This window comes from Coregonus lavaretus (assembly GCF_964263955.1).
Source record: "Coregonus lavaretus genome assembly, chromosome: 10".
NCBI lineage: Eukaryota > Metazoa > Chordata > Actinopteri > Salmoniformes > Salmonidae > Coregonus > Coregonus lavaretus.
In genome coordinates, this window is record NC_139997.1 from 14,755,921 (window position 1) to 14,772,859 (window position 16,939).

The following is a 16,939-nucleotide window of genomic DNA, read 5'->3' on the forward strand; positions in this document are numbered from 1 at the left end:
TCGTTTGACCGCGGACCCATTACGGACGCAGGCAATGAGGCAGTGATTGCTGAGATCCTGGTTGAAGACAGCAGAGGTGTATTTAGAGGGTAAATTAGTCAGGATGATATCTATGAGGGTGCCCATGTTTACGGATTTAGGGTTGTACCTGATAAGTTCCTTGATAATTTGTGTGAGATTGAGGGCATCTAGTTTAGATTGTAGGACGGCCAGGGTGTTAAGCATATCCCAGTTTAGGTCACCAGCAGTACGAACTCTGAGGATAGATGGGGGGCAATAAATTCACATATGGTGTCCAGGTCACAGCTGGGGGCTGAGTGGGGTCTGTAGCAAGCGGCAACAGTGAGAGACTTATTTCTGGAAAGGTGGATTTTTAGAAGTAGAAGCTCAAACTGTTTGGGCACAGACCTGGATAGTATGATAGAGCTCTGCAGGCTCTCTCTACAGTAGATTGCAACTCCGCCCCCTTTGGCAGTTCTATCTAGACGGAAAATGTTGTAGTTGGGGATGGAAATTTCAGAGTTTTTGGTGGCCTTCCTAAGCCAGGATTCAGACACTGCTAGAACTTCAGGGTTGGCGGAGTGTGCTAACGCAGTGAATAACTCAAACTTAGGGAGGAGGCTTCTGATGTTAACATGCAAGAAACCAAGGCTTTTACGCTTACAAAAGTCAACAAATGATAGCGCCTGGGGAGTAGGAGTGATACTGGGGGCTACAGGGCCTGAGTTAACCTCTACATCACCAGAGGAACAGAGGAGGTGGATCTTCGTGGGTGTCGCAACGGGAAGCCTGTTGAAACCACATCAGACGATTACGTTGGCAGACCAGTCGTGATGGATTGGCGGGGCTCCGTGTCGACAGTAGGAGGTCCCGTCCGGTTGACAGAGAGGTAGATAGCCGGGAGATGGGCCTGGCTCGAGGCTAGCTCAAGGCTAACTGGTGCTTGTTTCGGGGCAGTGGTGATTAGCCAACAACAACATCCATTCGGTTGCAGCTAGCTAGTTGCGATGATCCGGTGTTAAAGGTCCAGTGATTCAGTGATTCCAGCAGAAAATCTGATATGTTCTGGGTCGATAGCGCGCTGTGCAGACTGGCTGATAATTGTCCAGGCTAGAGCTGGCTGGTAGGTTGTGCAGGCCACGGACAATGGTGAAAACCACTAACGGTGGCTAATAGCAAGTAGCGAGCAAGTAGCTAGTTAGCTGGATAGCTGGCTAGTTTCAGATGGAGGTTCTTGATAAAAAGGTATGAGAAATAATAGAATCCGTTCCACATTGGTTGAGGAGGGTTGCAGGAAAGTATATTTAGTTGAAGGATGAAAAGTGAGATTGAGAAATATATACGAAAAAGACAAAAAAAACTGGCTATTTACCCGAGCACACTACAGAATACACGACCGCACTGCTATGCCATCTCGGAAATATAAACTAAGAGGTTTTCTACGTAAGTCATTCAGATGACAATAGGCTACGCCCGTACCGCTTGTCATGTGAATCCGGTACTGTAATATTAAATACTTTGAACCAACTCTCCATCTAAGTGTTTAACTATTCTCTTGCATACTGAATTACTCGATACCAGAAAACTCATCATAACACTTAGCTACAGTATACATATCTCCCTGGCATATTACATGATTTATGCAGCAGCATACAAGACATTTTTGGACTCACCTTGTTGTGCTGTGCTCACTTGAACAGGAAGGTGACACGGCGGTCCTTGCGGGCAAATTTGTCATCAAACTTTGTTCTCAAAGTCTGGCATTCTCTGGATTTATGGTGCTTTCAAGACAACAGGGAACTCGGAAAAAAACAAGGTTGAATCATGACTTCAGTGATGTTCAGGTCGGAGCTCTAGAAAGCGGCCCGCATTCCCGACTTAGAATTCCAAGTTGGATGACCATTCAAAACGTATTTTCCCCAGTCGGAGATAGTTTTTTTCAGAGTTCCCAGTTGTCTTGAACTCAATGAAGTCTGAGATTTCACATTTCCAAGTTTCTAGTTGTTTTGAACGCAGCAGAAGTCATGCTGGATTGACAGCATGGCCAATGTATTTAACCTTTCCTGGTCTATGGTGTTGAATGTTTATCCTTTTAAGCTTGGGAAAGAGACCCTTAAAACCAGACTTGGACCAGACACTCACTCCACTGAATAGCAGGCTAGTGTTTGCTTTGCAACGCATGCAGTTACCCACTGATTCCTTCCAAACCACTCATTGTTGAATTTGCGATTTCCAACTTGATGTGTAATGTTTATGTTCAATGGCCGATGAGCACCGATATGTTTTATTTATAATTTCTATAATAAAAAAAAAAGGATTTGCCAGTAGACTGTCGACGTGATTCATGATGATGACTGCTTGTCTAGCTTGCTAGCTAAGATTTTGAAAGTATGATGATGACATGATCAGTCCAATCAAAGCTACGGTAGATATATCGTGATTTGATGTAATTTTATCTGTGGCCAATAACCTAAGGCCTTCTTGGATGGGCACTTCTAATGTAACTATGGCAGCACCCAAGGGGCTTGAATTTTCGAGCTATCCCCGTAGATTTTGCGGTGAGAGTGTCCCCATGAGTGATAGAACACTGAGCCAATCACAGCGCAACTAGAGAACATTACCAACCCCTACGCTCTGTATTTTTCACTGGCTGCCCCACCACCACAGAAAGCACTGAGCTAGGCTGAAACACCTGCATCTTGGAGCTGCCTTACCCAAGAAAGCAAAAAAGAGACCATGTTTGTATGCGGCTTTATTAATTCAATGCTATTTAAATTTTTTTACATTGTTTGCAAACTGATATGTGACACGTATTAATGCCAAAATAACATGCCCCACCTGCCCTGAATGACGGGTCACCACTGGTTAGTGTGGGTTTTCAGTTAATTTATGTAAATTATGAAGCTCATCAGCATTTCCTGCATTTCCTCAGCACCATAGGAGTGTTCAAATTAAGATCCTACATACACTACCGGTCAAATGTTTTAGAACACCTATTCAAGGGTTTTTCTTTATTTTTACTATTTTCTACATTGTAGAAAAATAATGAAGACATCAAAACTATTAATTAACACATATGGAATAATGTAGTAACCCAAAAAGTGTTAAACAAATCAAAATATATTTTATATTTGAGATTCTTCAAATAGCCACCCTTTGCCTTGATGACAGCTTTGCACACTCTTGGCATTCTCTCAACCAGCTTCACCTGGAATGCTTTTCCAACAGTCTTGAAGGAGTTACAACATATGCTGAGCACTTGTTGGCTGATTTTCCTTCACTCTGTGGTCCAACTCATCCCAAACCATCTCAATTTGGTTGAGGTCGGGGGATTGTGGAGGCCAGGTCATCTAAGCAGCACTCCATCACTCTCCTTCTTGGTAAAATAGCCATAACACAGCCTGGAGGTTTCTTTAACTCACATCGTAGTTCTGGTATGTTTTTTTGTTGTTGTATTATTTTACTCTATTTTCTATTATTATCTATATTATTATTATCATTGCATTGTTGGGAAAGAGTTCAAGGTAAGAATTTCACTGTACTGTTTTACACCCCTTGTATCCTGTGCACATGGCGAATAAACTTTGAAACTTGAAATTTCGTGAGACTACTGTCACAAAACACCAAGGTCCCACTGTACTTTGTAAATAGTTAGTAAGGCATATCTCCTCTGGGGTAAATCAAGAGCTTTTACCCAAGGAGATACTCAAGAGGTAGTCAAACTCTTTTTAATATAACATTTAATAGAAGTGCCAATAGATATGAACATAAAACACAAACTCACAGCATGTAAACTATACACTGGGTGTACATCAAGATTACTCTAGTGTGATCATATTCTTCTTAATAAACACTGACGGCATTAAACACAGATGTCTTTCAAAGGATTTTACATTTCTTCAGTGTGTGTAGTTTCATAGACAAATCGCTTTGTTGTGTTGCCTCTAAAATACAGTATTCATGGTTGCACGTTTCGTCACAATATTGTTTTGAACAGTCATTTCAGGACTGATGCCCAGCTGATAATTCTACTCAATGCAGTCTCAATGGGTGCTGATTAAGATTTTGTCTAAAGTGCATTACAGTGGCTTGGAAACACGAGGATATTTAAAAAGGCAAATAATTAGTAGGATAAGCTTTTGTTATCATTGTGATTTCGCCAGATTGACTTTAGATGCAGTATACCTTTATCTATCTAGCTAAGATTGAGGGGAGAGCACAGATATTTATGCTAGCTAACTTTAACATTGTTAACTATTTCTGATTAACTTTGCTGGATACAAAATTTGCCATCTCTCTAAAGTAAACTTTTATTTTTTTACAGTGTAGAAAATGTCAGCCACACTAGACTCCTTCCTGTGTCTATGACATACCTCTTTGTTAGGTTGTTTGGAGCTGGATGTGACTGAATTGGCCTCCATCAGGGCAGAGAATGAACGAGGCCGGAGGTCTGGCTCCAACTCTTTGGACATGGAATCATGCAGGGATCCATAGCCACCACTGCTACAGTGTGTGATGAGGAGGAGGAGGGCATTAGGGGGTAACGAGTCCAAACTACCATCCTTGAACAGGGGTATCTCTGGGATGCTGAAGAGATGCACGATGAGGAACACCGTCCAGGTCAGAGCAGAGAAGAAGTAGATGACCTGGTACTCTGACCCCAGCAGTCGGCCCAGGGACGAGTGACCCCAGTCCATGGCTCCCACGAGGTACCCAAAGGCACCCCCCAGCCCTGCAACAGACACAATACAGATTGGTTATCAGGTCAGGTGATGGGGGCCCTAGGCCACTTGTCATAGCACAGGTCCTGTGTGGCTCAGTTGGTAGAGCATGGCGCGATTCCCACGGGGGACCAGTATGAAAATGTATGCACTCACTACTGTAAGTTGCTCTGGATAAGAGTGTCTGCTAAATTATGTAAATGTAAGCAATCATCAGATAGTATACACACTATCTTCATGGAAAATTTCAAAACCACCTCAGGCAAATGTTTTTAAATACAGTACAATTCCTGGATTGCATATGATATGATCATCTGCAAAAAGATTTGCCTGTGGTGGTTGTGTATTTTACCATGAATACAATGTGTGCTGTATTAAATACATAAAGGGTCTGATTTATAAAATAATTGTCATGATCGTCGGATATAGAGGACCAAGGCGCAGCGTGGAAGGTGAACATACTTATTTATTAAATGATACACGAACAAAACAACAAATCGATACGTGACGTCCACCGGTGCAAAACACAAACCAACACGGAACAAGATCCCACAAACACTGTGGGAAAACCACCTGACTAAATATGGTTCCCATCAGAGACAACCAGCAACAGCTGATACTCGTTGCCTCTGATTGAGAACCACTCTGGCCAACATAGATATACAAAAACTAGACTAGACACAACGAGCACAAAACATAAACTCTACACACCCTGGCTCAACTTAAAAGAGTCCCTAGAGCCATGGCGTGACAAGAATGCTTCTTGCATCTGAATACAAAGCTCATGTCACAATGCAATGTTGAGGCTGGGTGATCTCAGAGAACCTGGGAGTAATGATAAATATGTTTTGTCACGTAGTAAGTAAGATCCTGCACACAGATAAGTGGCTTGTTCTGTCAAACATATCCCAATAATCTGGACATATGTTCCCTCAATTCTTACCCTACATTGAGAAACCTGTAAATCAAACGTTCTCATAAATTGTGCAGCACTTTTGAGTATATCAAACTGGGATTTGATGTCAAGTGTCTGCCTGCATTAAGTCTGGACATACAGTATGTTCCCTGAATTCTAAATCCTGCATCCTACAATGAGAAACCTGCTTGCAGCTGAAACATTCTCAGAAATTATGCATTGAGTTTGAGTACCTCAAATGTCACTGCCCTACTCCCTGACTATAATATCAAAAAGCCTCTCTAGAGCCATATATAGAGAACGATATGGTAGGCTATATCTGTATGTAAGGTATATACAGTGGGGAAAAAAGTATTTAGTCAGCCACCAATTGTGCAAGTTCTCCCACTTAAAAAGATGAGAGAGGCCTGTAATTTTCATTATAGGTATACGTCAACTATGACAGACAAATTGAGATTTTTTTTCTGCCGAAAATCACATTCTAGGATTTTTAATGTATTTATTTGCAAATTATGGTGGAAAATAAGTATTTGGTCACCTACAAACAAGCAAGATTTCTGGCTCTCACAGACCTGTAACTTCTTCTTTAAGAGGCTCCTCTGTCCTCCACTCATTACCTGTATTAATGGCACCTGTTTGAACTTGTTATCAGTATAAAAGACACGTCCACAACCTCAAACAGTCACACTCCAAACTCCACTATGGCCAAGACCAAAGAGCTGTCAAAGGACACCAGAAATAAAATTGTAGACCTGCACCAGGCTGGGAAGACTGAATCTGCAATAGGTAAGCAGCTTGGTTTGAAGAAATCAACTGTGGGAGCAATTATTAGGAAATGGAAGACATACAAGACGACTGATAATTTCCCTCAATCTGGGGCTCCACGCAAGATCTCACCCCGTGGGGTCAAAATGATCACAAGAACGGTGAGCAAAAATCCCAGAACCACACGGGGGGACCTAGTGAATGACCTGCAGAGAGCTGGGACCAAAGTAACAAAGCCTACCATCAGTAACACACTACGCCGCCAGGGACTCAAATCCTGCAGTGCCAGACGTGTCCCCCTGCTTAAGCCAGTACATGTCCAGGCCCGTCTGAAGTTTGCTAGAGTGCATTTGGATGATCCAGAAGAGGATTGGGAGAATGTCATATGGTCAGATGAAACCAAAATATAACTTTTTGGTAAAAACTCAACTTGTCGTGTTTGGAGGACAAAGAATGCTGAGTTGCATCCAACGAACACCATACCTACTGTGAAGCATGGGGGTGGAAACATCATACTTTGGGGCTGTTTTTCTGCAAAGGGACCAGGACGACTGATCCGTGTAAAGGAAAGAATGAATGGGGCCATGTATCGTGAGATTTTGAGTGAAAACCTCCTTCCATCAGCAAGGGCATTGAAGATGAAACGTGGCTGGGTCTTTCAGCATGACAATGATCCCAAACACACCGCCTGGGCAACGAAGGAGTGGCTTCGTAAGAAGCATTTCAAGGTCCTGGAGTGGCCTAGCCAGTCTCCAGATCTCAACCCCATAGAAAATCTTTGGAGGGAGTTGAAAGTCCGTGTTGCCCAGCGACAGCCCCAAAACATCACTGCTCTAGAGGAGATCTGCATGGAGGAATGGGCCAAAATACCAGAAACAGTGTGTGAAAACCTTGTGAAGACTTACAGAAAACGTTTGACCTGTGTCATTGCCAACAAAGGGTATATAACAAAGTATTGAGAAACTTTTGTTATTGACCAAATACTTATTTTCCACCATAATTTGCAAAATAAATTCATTAAATATCCTACAATGTGATTTTCTGGAAATTTTTTCTCATTTTGTCTGTCATAGTTGACGTGTACCTATGATGAAAATTACAGGCCTGTCACGATCGTCGGTAAGAGAGGAGGCCCAAGGCGCAGCGTGATGAACGAACATATTTATTTATATAATGAATGCACGAACAAAACAACAAAACGAAAACGTGACGTCCTACGGTAAACACAACCCAAACGGAACAAGATCCCACAAACACAAAGGGAAAACAGACTGTTTAAATGTGGTTCCCAATCAGAGACAACCAGCCACAGCTGACACTCGTTGCCTCTGATTGAGAACCACACTGGCCAACATAGAAATAGAACACATAGACCTACAACACAGAACTAGAATGGCGGTTCCGGCTCCGGGCTTGACCACCACCCTTCAATACTCCCCCCGTAGCGCCCCTGGTCCGGTCTGGCCCCGCTGGCTGGAGCTGGACTGGACATCGTAGGAGCGGATTGCTTCAGCTCCGGTGTGGAGCAGCTGACCGGTACCTGACCAGGCACCGGTGACCCAGGCACGGGTTGTGCCGGACTGATGACGCACACCCCTGGCTTGGTGCGTGGAGCAGGAACGGGCCGGACCGGACTGACGACACACACCCCTGGCTTGGTGCGTGGAGCAGGAACGGACCGGACCGGACTGACGATGCGCACCCTTGGCTTGGTGCGTGGAGCAGGAACGGGCCGGACCGGGCTGACGATGCGCACCCCTGGTTTGGTGCGTGGAGCAGCAACGGGCCTTACCGGGCTGACGACTCGCACCCCTGGCTTGGTGCGAGTGGCAGGAACAGGCCGGGCCGGGCTGACGACTCGCACCCCTGGCTTGGTGCGAGTGGCAGGAACAGGCCGGGCCGGGCTGGCGACGCGCACCGTAGGCTTGGTGCGAGTGGCAGGAACAGGCCGGGCCGGGCTGGCGACGCGCACCGTAGGCTTGGTGCGAGTGGCAGGAACAGGCCGGGCCGGGCTGGCGACGCGCACCGTAGGCTTGGTGCGAGTGGCAGGAACAGGCCGGGCCGGGCTGGCGACGCGCACCGTAGGCTTGGTGCGAGTGGCAGGAACAGGCCGGGCCGGGCTGGCGACGCGCACCGTAGGCTTGGTGCGGGGAGCAGGAACGGGCCTTACCAGGCTGACGACTCGCACCCCTGGCTTGGTGCGTATGGCAGGAACAGGCCGGGCCGGGCTGGCGACGCGCACGGTAGGCTTGGTGCGAGTGGCAGGAACAGGCCGGGCCGGGCTGGCGACGCGCACCGTAGGCTTGGTGCAAGTGGCAGGAACAGGCCGGGCCGGGCTGGCGACGCGCACCGTAGGCTTGGTGCGAGTGGCAGGAACAGGCCGGGCCGGGCTGGCGACGCGCACCGTAGGCTTGGTGCGAGTGGCAGGAACAGGCCGGGCCGGGCTGGCGACGCGCACCGTAGGCTTGGTGCAAGTGGCAGGAACAGGCCGGGCCGGGCTGGCGACGCGCACCGTAGGCTTGGTGCGAGTGGCAGGAACAGGCCGAGCCGGGCTGGCGACGCGCACCGTAGGCTTGGTGCAAGTGGCAGGAACAGGCCGGGCCGGGCTGGCGACGCGCACCGTAGGCTTGGTGCGAGTGGCAGGAACAGGCCGGGCCGGGCTGGCGACGCACACCGTAGGCTTGGTGCGGGGAGCAGGAACAGGCCGGGCTGGGCTGGCGACGCGCACCGTAGGCTTGGTGCGAGGGGCAGGAACAGGCCGGGCCGGGCTGGCGACGCGCACCGTAGGCTTGGTGCGAGTGGCAGGAACAGGCCGGGCCGGGCTGGCGACGCGCACCGTAGGCTTGGTGCGAGTGGCAGGAACAGGCCGGGCCGGGCTGGCGACGCACACCGTAGGCTTGGTGCGAGGAGCAGGAACAGGCCGGGCCGGGCTGGCGACGCACACCTTAGGCTTGGTGCGAGGAACAGGAACAGGCCGGGTTGGGCTGGCGACGCGCACCATCCACTTAGTGCGGGAAGAAGGAACGGGCCGGACCGGACTGGTGACGCACACCACTTGCTTGGTGTGAGGAGCGGGACTGGGTTTCGTCATAACCCTCCGCTCCCTCAGCTGCCTACCAAGTTCCTCTCGCCGTGCCTCAATTCTCACCTTCTCCCTTATCGCCTCCAATAGCTCCACCCTCTGCACCACTAACTCCTGCTCCCTCTGCGCCAATAGCCCCCTTAACCTGGTGGCCTCCTCACCTAACCTCCTACTACGCCCTGTAGCTGCCTCCTGCTGCCCCGTCGCCCATGCCGTATGCCCCCCCCTAAAATTTTTTTGGGGTTGCCTCTCGTCCGTCCGACGACTTACTTGTTGACGCCGTTGCTCCTCTCTCCGTCGCGCCTCTACCGTCTCACTCCATGGACGGCGATCCATCCCGGCCTGGATTTCCTCCCAGGTCCAGGACCCCTGCCCGTCCAAGATCTGCTCCCACGTCCAGGCTGCCTGCTCCTGGACACGCTGCTTGGTCCTGGTATGGTGGGATCTTCTGTCACGATCGTCGGTAAGAGAGGAGGACAAAGGCGCAGCGTGATGAACGAACATATTTATTTATATAATGAATGCACGAACAAAACAACAAAACGAAAACGTGACGTCCTACGGTAAACACAACCCAAACGGAACAAGATCCCACAAACACTAAGGGAAAACAGACTGTTTAAATGTGGTTCCCAATCAGAGACAACCAGCCACAGCTGACACTCGTTGCCTCTGATTGAGAACCACACTGGCCAACATATAAATAGAACACATAGACCTACAACACAGAACTAGAATACATATAATCTACACACCCTGGCTCAACATATAGAGTCCCCAGAGCCAGGGTGTGACAAGGCCTCTCTCATCTTTTTAAGTGGGAGAACTTGCACAATTGGTGGCTGACTAAATACTTTTTCCCCCACTGTATATAGTATCTCTGGCCCCCTCTAGGGAACTTTCAATACATTCCCTGGTTTCCCAGAAATCCTGGATGGAGAATTCTGGATTTCCAGTTTATTCACTTCTGATTCCGGAAAACTTCCAAACGGGATTTCAGGAAAACCATGGAATTTATTGAACGTTCCCGGGATTTTGCAACCCTTTCCCCCACCTTCCATTATGGTAAACAGTATGGTATTGCATAGAATCTAGTACAACTTTATCAATTTTGTATCCATTCATAGAAGCAGATTAGAAAAAGTCACATCTGCATTACCGTAAAACTTCAATGAAACGCAGTCTCTCAAATAACCGGGCAACAGCACACATTTCAGCAAATAATTGCCTGTTTCAAATAAACACTGGGTCTAAATGAATTGTATACAAAGGTTACCATTAATTACCATGAATTGTTTGAGGTTTTATGTTTCATTTGTTACATTAAATAATTGAGTAATGACAACAACAAAGAAATTGTGGCAATCATCCGTTTTTATCACCAGTAAGAAACTGCTAGCCAATGGCTGCTAACAGCTGAGCATGGGCGGTGTGTTCAATAGGGCGATATGGGCGACGCACTGCCAAACGGGAAAAGGAAGGGATTTTTTTTCTAATCAATTATATCACGGCAACAGTAGTTATCAGTGTTCACGTCTGATCTGCCAGCCACTAAATATCAAATCAGGCTAAAGTCGTGCTTCAAATGGCCCCGCCCGTTTTTGGGGCGATTTCAGTCAAGTTGAAAATCGCCCAGAAGTCTCTCATAGCCTGTCATGTAAAATCTATTTTTTTCAAATTTCAAAGCTTTCAATACATTCTCTATGGGTGTCTGTGGGCATGCACTTACGCGCTTTCGTCATACGTGACGTAACCATGAACGTAACTAAGACAATGGCGGCTAGCAGCGTCTCTGTTGTGACCTGCAGTGTGGCGTTATTTTATGTTTTTAATTTGTAGACTTAGTTTACAAACATTCTGCAAACATTCTGCTTTGAACTGATCTTTCGGTTTTGGACTGATCTTGTTGATCGTGTACATACCCGCTACGAACGGACTAAATAATGAAAACGCTGCAGGCAGCTGTAATCCCAATACAGCTGGGAGACTTGGCTGGATGACAGAGTCCCGGACAGAGAAGTGGAGCCGGCCACCTTCACCCTGGTCAGAGCGGACCGCGATCCTGGTAAGAGAGCGACTCTGTACCCCGACATTGAACTGCTTTCTGTGTCATTGCGACCTTACTATCAATTCAATTCAATTTAAGGGCTTTATTGGCATGGGAAACGTGTGTTAACATTGCCAAAGCAAGGGAAGTAGATAGTAAACAAAAGTGAAATAAACAATAAATATTAACAGTAAACATTACACTCAGAAGTTTCAAAAGAATAAAGACATTTCAAATGTCATATTATGTATATATACAGTGTTGTTACAATGTGCAAATAGTTAAAGTACAAATGGGAAAATAAATAAACATAAATATGGGTTGTATTTACAATGGTGTTTGTTCTTCACTGGTTGCCCTTTTCTTGTGGCAACAGGTCACAAATCTTGCAGCTGTGATGGCACACTGTGGTTTTTCACCCAGTAGATAAGGGAGTTTATCAAAATTGGGTTTGTTTTCGAATTCTTTGTGGATCGCTGTAATCTGAGGGAAATATGTGTCTCTAATATGGTCATACATTTGGCAGGAGGTTAGGAAGTGCAGCTCAGTTTCCACCTCATTTTGTGGGCAGTGTGCACATAGCCTGTCTTCTCTTGAGAGCCAGGTCTGCCTACGGCGGCCTTTCTCAATAGCAAGGCTATGGTCACTGAGTCTGTACATAGTCAAAGCTTTCCTTAAGTTTGGGTCAGTCACAGTGGTCAGGTATTCTGCCACTGTGTACTCTCTGTTTAGGGCCAAATAGCATTCTAGTTTGCTCTGTTTTTTTGTTTGTTCTTTCCAATGTGTCAAGTAATTCTCTTTTTGTTTTCTCATGATTTGGTTGGGTCTAATTGTGTTGTTGTTGTTGTTGTTGTTGTTGTTGTTGTCCTGGGGCTGTGTGGGGTCTGTTTGTGTTTGTGAACAGAGGCCCAGGACAAGCTTACTTAGGGGACTCTTCTCCAAGTTCATCTCTCTGTAGGTGATGGCTTTGTTATGGAAGGTTTGGGAATCGCTTCCTTTTAAGTGGTTACTATCTGCCCCGTGAGTTCCCCCAATTGTTTGTTACCGTTGTGTACTGTTGATAATCACAAGTTTACTGGAGAACTGAGACCAAGTAGAGACTTTGGACAGGGTGGATATGGTATAATAAAGGCAGTTTATTCAGAGGTAAAGATATCTGGAATCGCGTGCACGGACTCGTTCGTGCACGCGAGTAAAGTAAAAGTGTCCTGTCTTAGGTCAGCTAGGATCACCACTCCTTGGCCACCTGCTGACAAGGCTGACAAGATAGGACTCTTTTGTCCATTGTTATAGGATAGGAACAGAAACAAACGCCCAACACAAAATGGGTCATGCACAAGATTTTAGTCAGACCAAGCTATAACATTATATATTTACTACGACAGTACATTCAACCAAAAGCTAATATAACAAAGGCATCAGAGATTATTTATAATCTGTCACAGAAACTGGAATCCATCTCCCCAGATCAGTCAATAAATGCTTCTGGTATTGACTTATATGCTGCCCCTGTCTTCATGTTGTTGCTGGACATATCTTTTTTAAAATGTGTGTAGGTCACCTAAATCATCAGAAAAATTGCCCCTCCTGAGAATTTTTTCAGGAGCCGCCACTGCAGCTGAGAACTGCTAACTAACTGGCAAGAATAAAAACAGTCAACAACTTCGGGAGTACAGACCCTTATAAATCGGCCGAAAATGCACAGTCAAAGAGGAGAATAATTAGTCTGTCAAGGAAAAGTTTTTTTTCTCTCAAAATAGAGGTATACTAAGGCAAAAGACACAGTGTGTAAATGATAACACAGTGCAGAAAATGAAGAAATTGATTAAAATGCTGGAAGTGAATGCTGGAATTTAACTATTATGTATGCAAATGAGCAAAAGCTGTGTGCATTAAGGAAATAGACGCCTGGTTCATATAAAAGCATGTCTCTAAGCGCCTGTTGTGTTCAGTGATTTCAGAAAAACGCTTGGGCTATTAATTGAAGTTTTACAGTATTCTAATTTGATGGTTGGAGATAGAGTGAGTTAAAATTAATGGATATAAAACCAAAGACCATAAAGTCCATTAACGTTCCACTACAATACTTGTATTTGTGAGAGGTATTGACATGTTGAAAGCACCGAGCTGTCTGTTTAAACGACTAGCACACAGCTCAGACACCCATGCATACCCCACAAGGCATGCCACCAGAGGGCTCTTCACAGTCCCCAAGTCCAGAACAGACTATGGGAGGCACACAATACTACATAGAGCCATGACTATATGGAACTCTATTCCACATTAGGTAACTGATGCAAGCAGTAGAATCAGATTTTTTTTTAAAAGATACAAATACACCTTATAGAACAGTAGGGACAGTGAAGCAACACAAACAGACACAGACACATGCATACACACACATAACACACACTATACACACAAGTACACATGAATTCTGTGTTGTAGATATGTGGTAGTGGGGTATGGGCCTGTTATGAATGTATTGTAATGTTTTAAAAATTGTATAACTGCCTTCATTTTGCCGGACCCCAGGAAGAGTATGTGGAATTTGTATTTGTATTTATTATGCATTGCCATTAGCTGCTGGCAGCAGCTAATGGGGATGCTTAATAAATACAAATACAAATTCCACATGCTCAGACAGAATACATTTCACTAATCTCTAAAAACATCTAAAGATGTAAACAACTCTAGTTCTAAAATAATAATCAATAGATACTTCAAAGCTCTTGGACAACACAATACGAAATATTTTGTGGTTTCTGTATTTGTATATTTCCACGCATTTATCCAATAATTGACTCGAGTTAGTCACCTCTAAATTCACAGGTTAATAAAGTTTTGTGAGTTGTGAGGGTAGTCAAAAGCAAGTTCAAGGCATATTTTTTGTTCAGGCTGTGTGACTGCAAAGCTAATGAACAGCACAAAAGACAAATATCATTACATCCAACCTCTCTGTATAAAGAAAACACACACAATCTTGCGCAGCTAACCTTGTGGGGACATACAATTCAGTCCCATTCAAAATCCTATTTTCCCTAAACCCAAACCTAACCCTAACCCGTACCCTTACCTTCACCCTAACCCTAACCCTAACCCAAAAACCTAACCCTAGCTCCTAACCCTAACACTAATCCTAACCTTAACCCCCTAGAAATAGCATTTGACCTTGTGGGGACCAACAAAATGTCCCCAGTTGGTCAAATTTTTCTTGGTTTACTATTCTTGTGGGGACTTCTGGTTCCCACAAGTATAGTTAAACACGTCCACACACACACACACACACACACACACACACACACACACACACACACACACACATTCCTCCACACACCAGAGCTACGGTGACTAGCAGGTCATGTGCCTCCCTTCTCTCTCAGTTCCAACCCATGACTGAGTATCTGCTGGATTAGGGCGTACTGTACACACTCACACCACCCTGTGCCGGCTTCCTTGCCATCAACTGAGTCCACTTACTCACTTGCCAATACACTCAAATACCTACTCACATGCTTGTTCCCTCACTCAATCAGTGACTGACTGACTGGGCGAGCTCTGAGGGCCGTCTGCATGTTACTATGGTAGAGAAATTAACATCAATTCTCTGACAACAGCTTTGGTGGATATTCCTGCAGTCAGCATGCCAATTGCATGCTCCCTCAAAACTTGAGAGATCTGTGGCATTGTGTTATGTGACAAAAATGAACATTTTAGAATGGCCTTTTATTATCCCCAGCACAATGTGCACCTGTGTAATGATCATGCTGTTTAATCAGCTTCTTGATATACCACTCCTGTCAGGTGGATGGATTATATTGGCAAAGGAGAAATGCTCACTAACAGGGATGTAAACAAATGTGTGTGCAAAATCTGAGAGAAATAAGCTTTTTGTGCATATGGAAAATTTCTGGTCTCTTTTATTTCAGCTCATGAAAAATGTGACCAGCACTTTACATATTGCGTTTATATTTTTGTTCAGTGTATATTTAATCTGTACATGTCATAGGTTCTTATTGCTATGTTCGTACATACCAGACAGCATAACTGTCAAAGCCAATCAACCCAACACTAAGTTCTGACAAAGTGAGAGGGAGGCTACTGCATGTCATCAGCCATTGCTTACCAGTGAGAAGGGCGTGGTAGTGCAGTCCTCTTTCTTTGTCTATGTACGAGCAGACATCAAAGAGGTAGGCCTTGACTGGCCCATCGATGAAGTCTGCTGCAAAGTCAAATAGCACTACTCCAAACATGACTATGACGATGGCCCATATCCTCTTCAATGACGTATCCTGTACTAACGCTGCAAAAGAGGAGAAAGACAGGAGTTTACCTCTTTATCTCAAGATATGGTTTCGGTCTATGTCACAGATTCTTTACTCATTAATACCACTTTCAATAACTGAGATACTTTTGAATGCTCTTTGTGTTCGTTCTTTGTTGGGGTATTGTAGCTGAATAATTTCAATTTGCCTTAGGAGGTACATCTTTCCCTTAGTAATTACTTTGAAGACACACACTGGCCCAGCTGACATTTACAGATGTGATGAGACATACAAAACATTCGGATCACCTTCCGAATATTAAGTTGCACTCCCTTTTGCCCTCAGATCAATTTGTCGGGGCATGGACTCCACAAGGTGTCGAAAACATGCTGGCCCTTGTTGACTCCAATGCTTCCCACAGTTGTGTCAAGTTGGCTGGATGTCCTTTGGGTGGTGGACCATTCTTGATACACACGGGAAACAGTTGAGCGTGAACAACGCATCATGGTTGCAGTTCTTGACACACTCAAACTCAAACCGGTGTGCCTGGCACCTACTACGATATCCCATTCAAATGCATGTTGTGTTGCAGTCTTGTTAGGAATGTCGGATGCATTGTGGCCTAGGTTTTGATCTCAGAGAAATACAATACATTTTATCAAAGCTTAGTTTCATCCACTGTAGGAAAATCACAATATACTGTACTGTAGCTAACACACAGGTTGTGTATTATGATTCTATCACAGATCCCCATTTTACTATTTACTACAGTGTTGAAGAACGGTCCTTGCTATCTGGGATCATTGGTACGTCCCTACCCCATTTAAATTGGTACGTCCCTACCCCATTTACGTTCAAATTTGAAATGGTTATGGTAAGTGTTAAGAATAGGGAAAGGGTACAGGTAGGGACGTCCCTAGGGTTAGGGTAAGGAAATCCCAAGGATCCCGAATAGCACTAACTGTTGAAGAATGGAGATAATCATCTTAACAAAAGTACTGTAAATGGTCACACTTTGTATTGTACAGTATTATTACAGAGAAGGTGAAATTTGGCATAACTGAAAACTATTTTGAGGATATCAACCAACAATGTAGGCATTCACTGAAAACAAAAAGGTTAGGTTGTCAGATCTACAGTTGA

General features: G+C 45.0%; 1 protein-coding gene across 1 annotated transcript in view; it reads right to left on the minus strand.

Moving 5' to 3' along the window:
- The window catches only part of LOC311135721 (membrane-associated transporter protein-like), a gene marked incomplete at both ends in the record, with an annotated part of 51,758 nt that overhangs the window by 24,887 nt on the left and 9,932 nt on the right, over positions 1-16,939 (minus strand). Inside the window, 2 exons of the mRNA XM_084169747.1 lie at positions 4,374-4,732; positions 15,658-15,834. Coding sequence (XP_084025873.1) covers positions 4,374-4,732; positions 15,658-15,834 — 536 coding nt within the window. The remainder of the gene's footprint in view (positions 1-4,373; positions 4,733-15,657; positions 15,835-16,939) is intronic.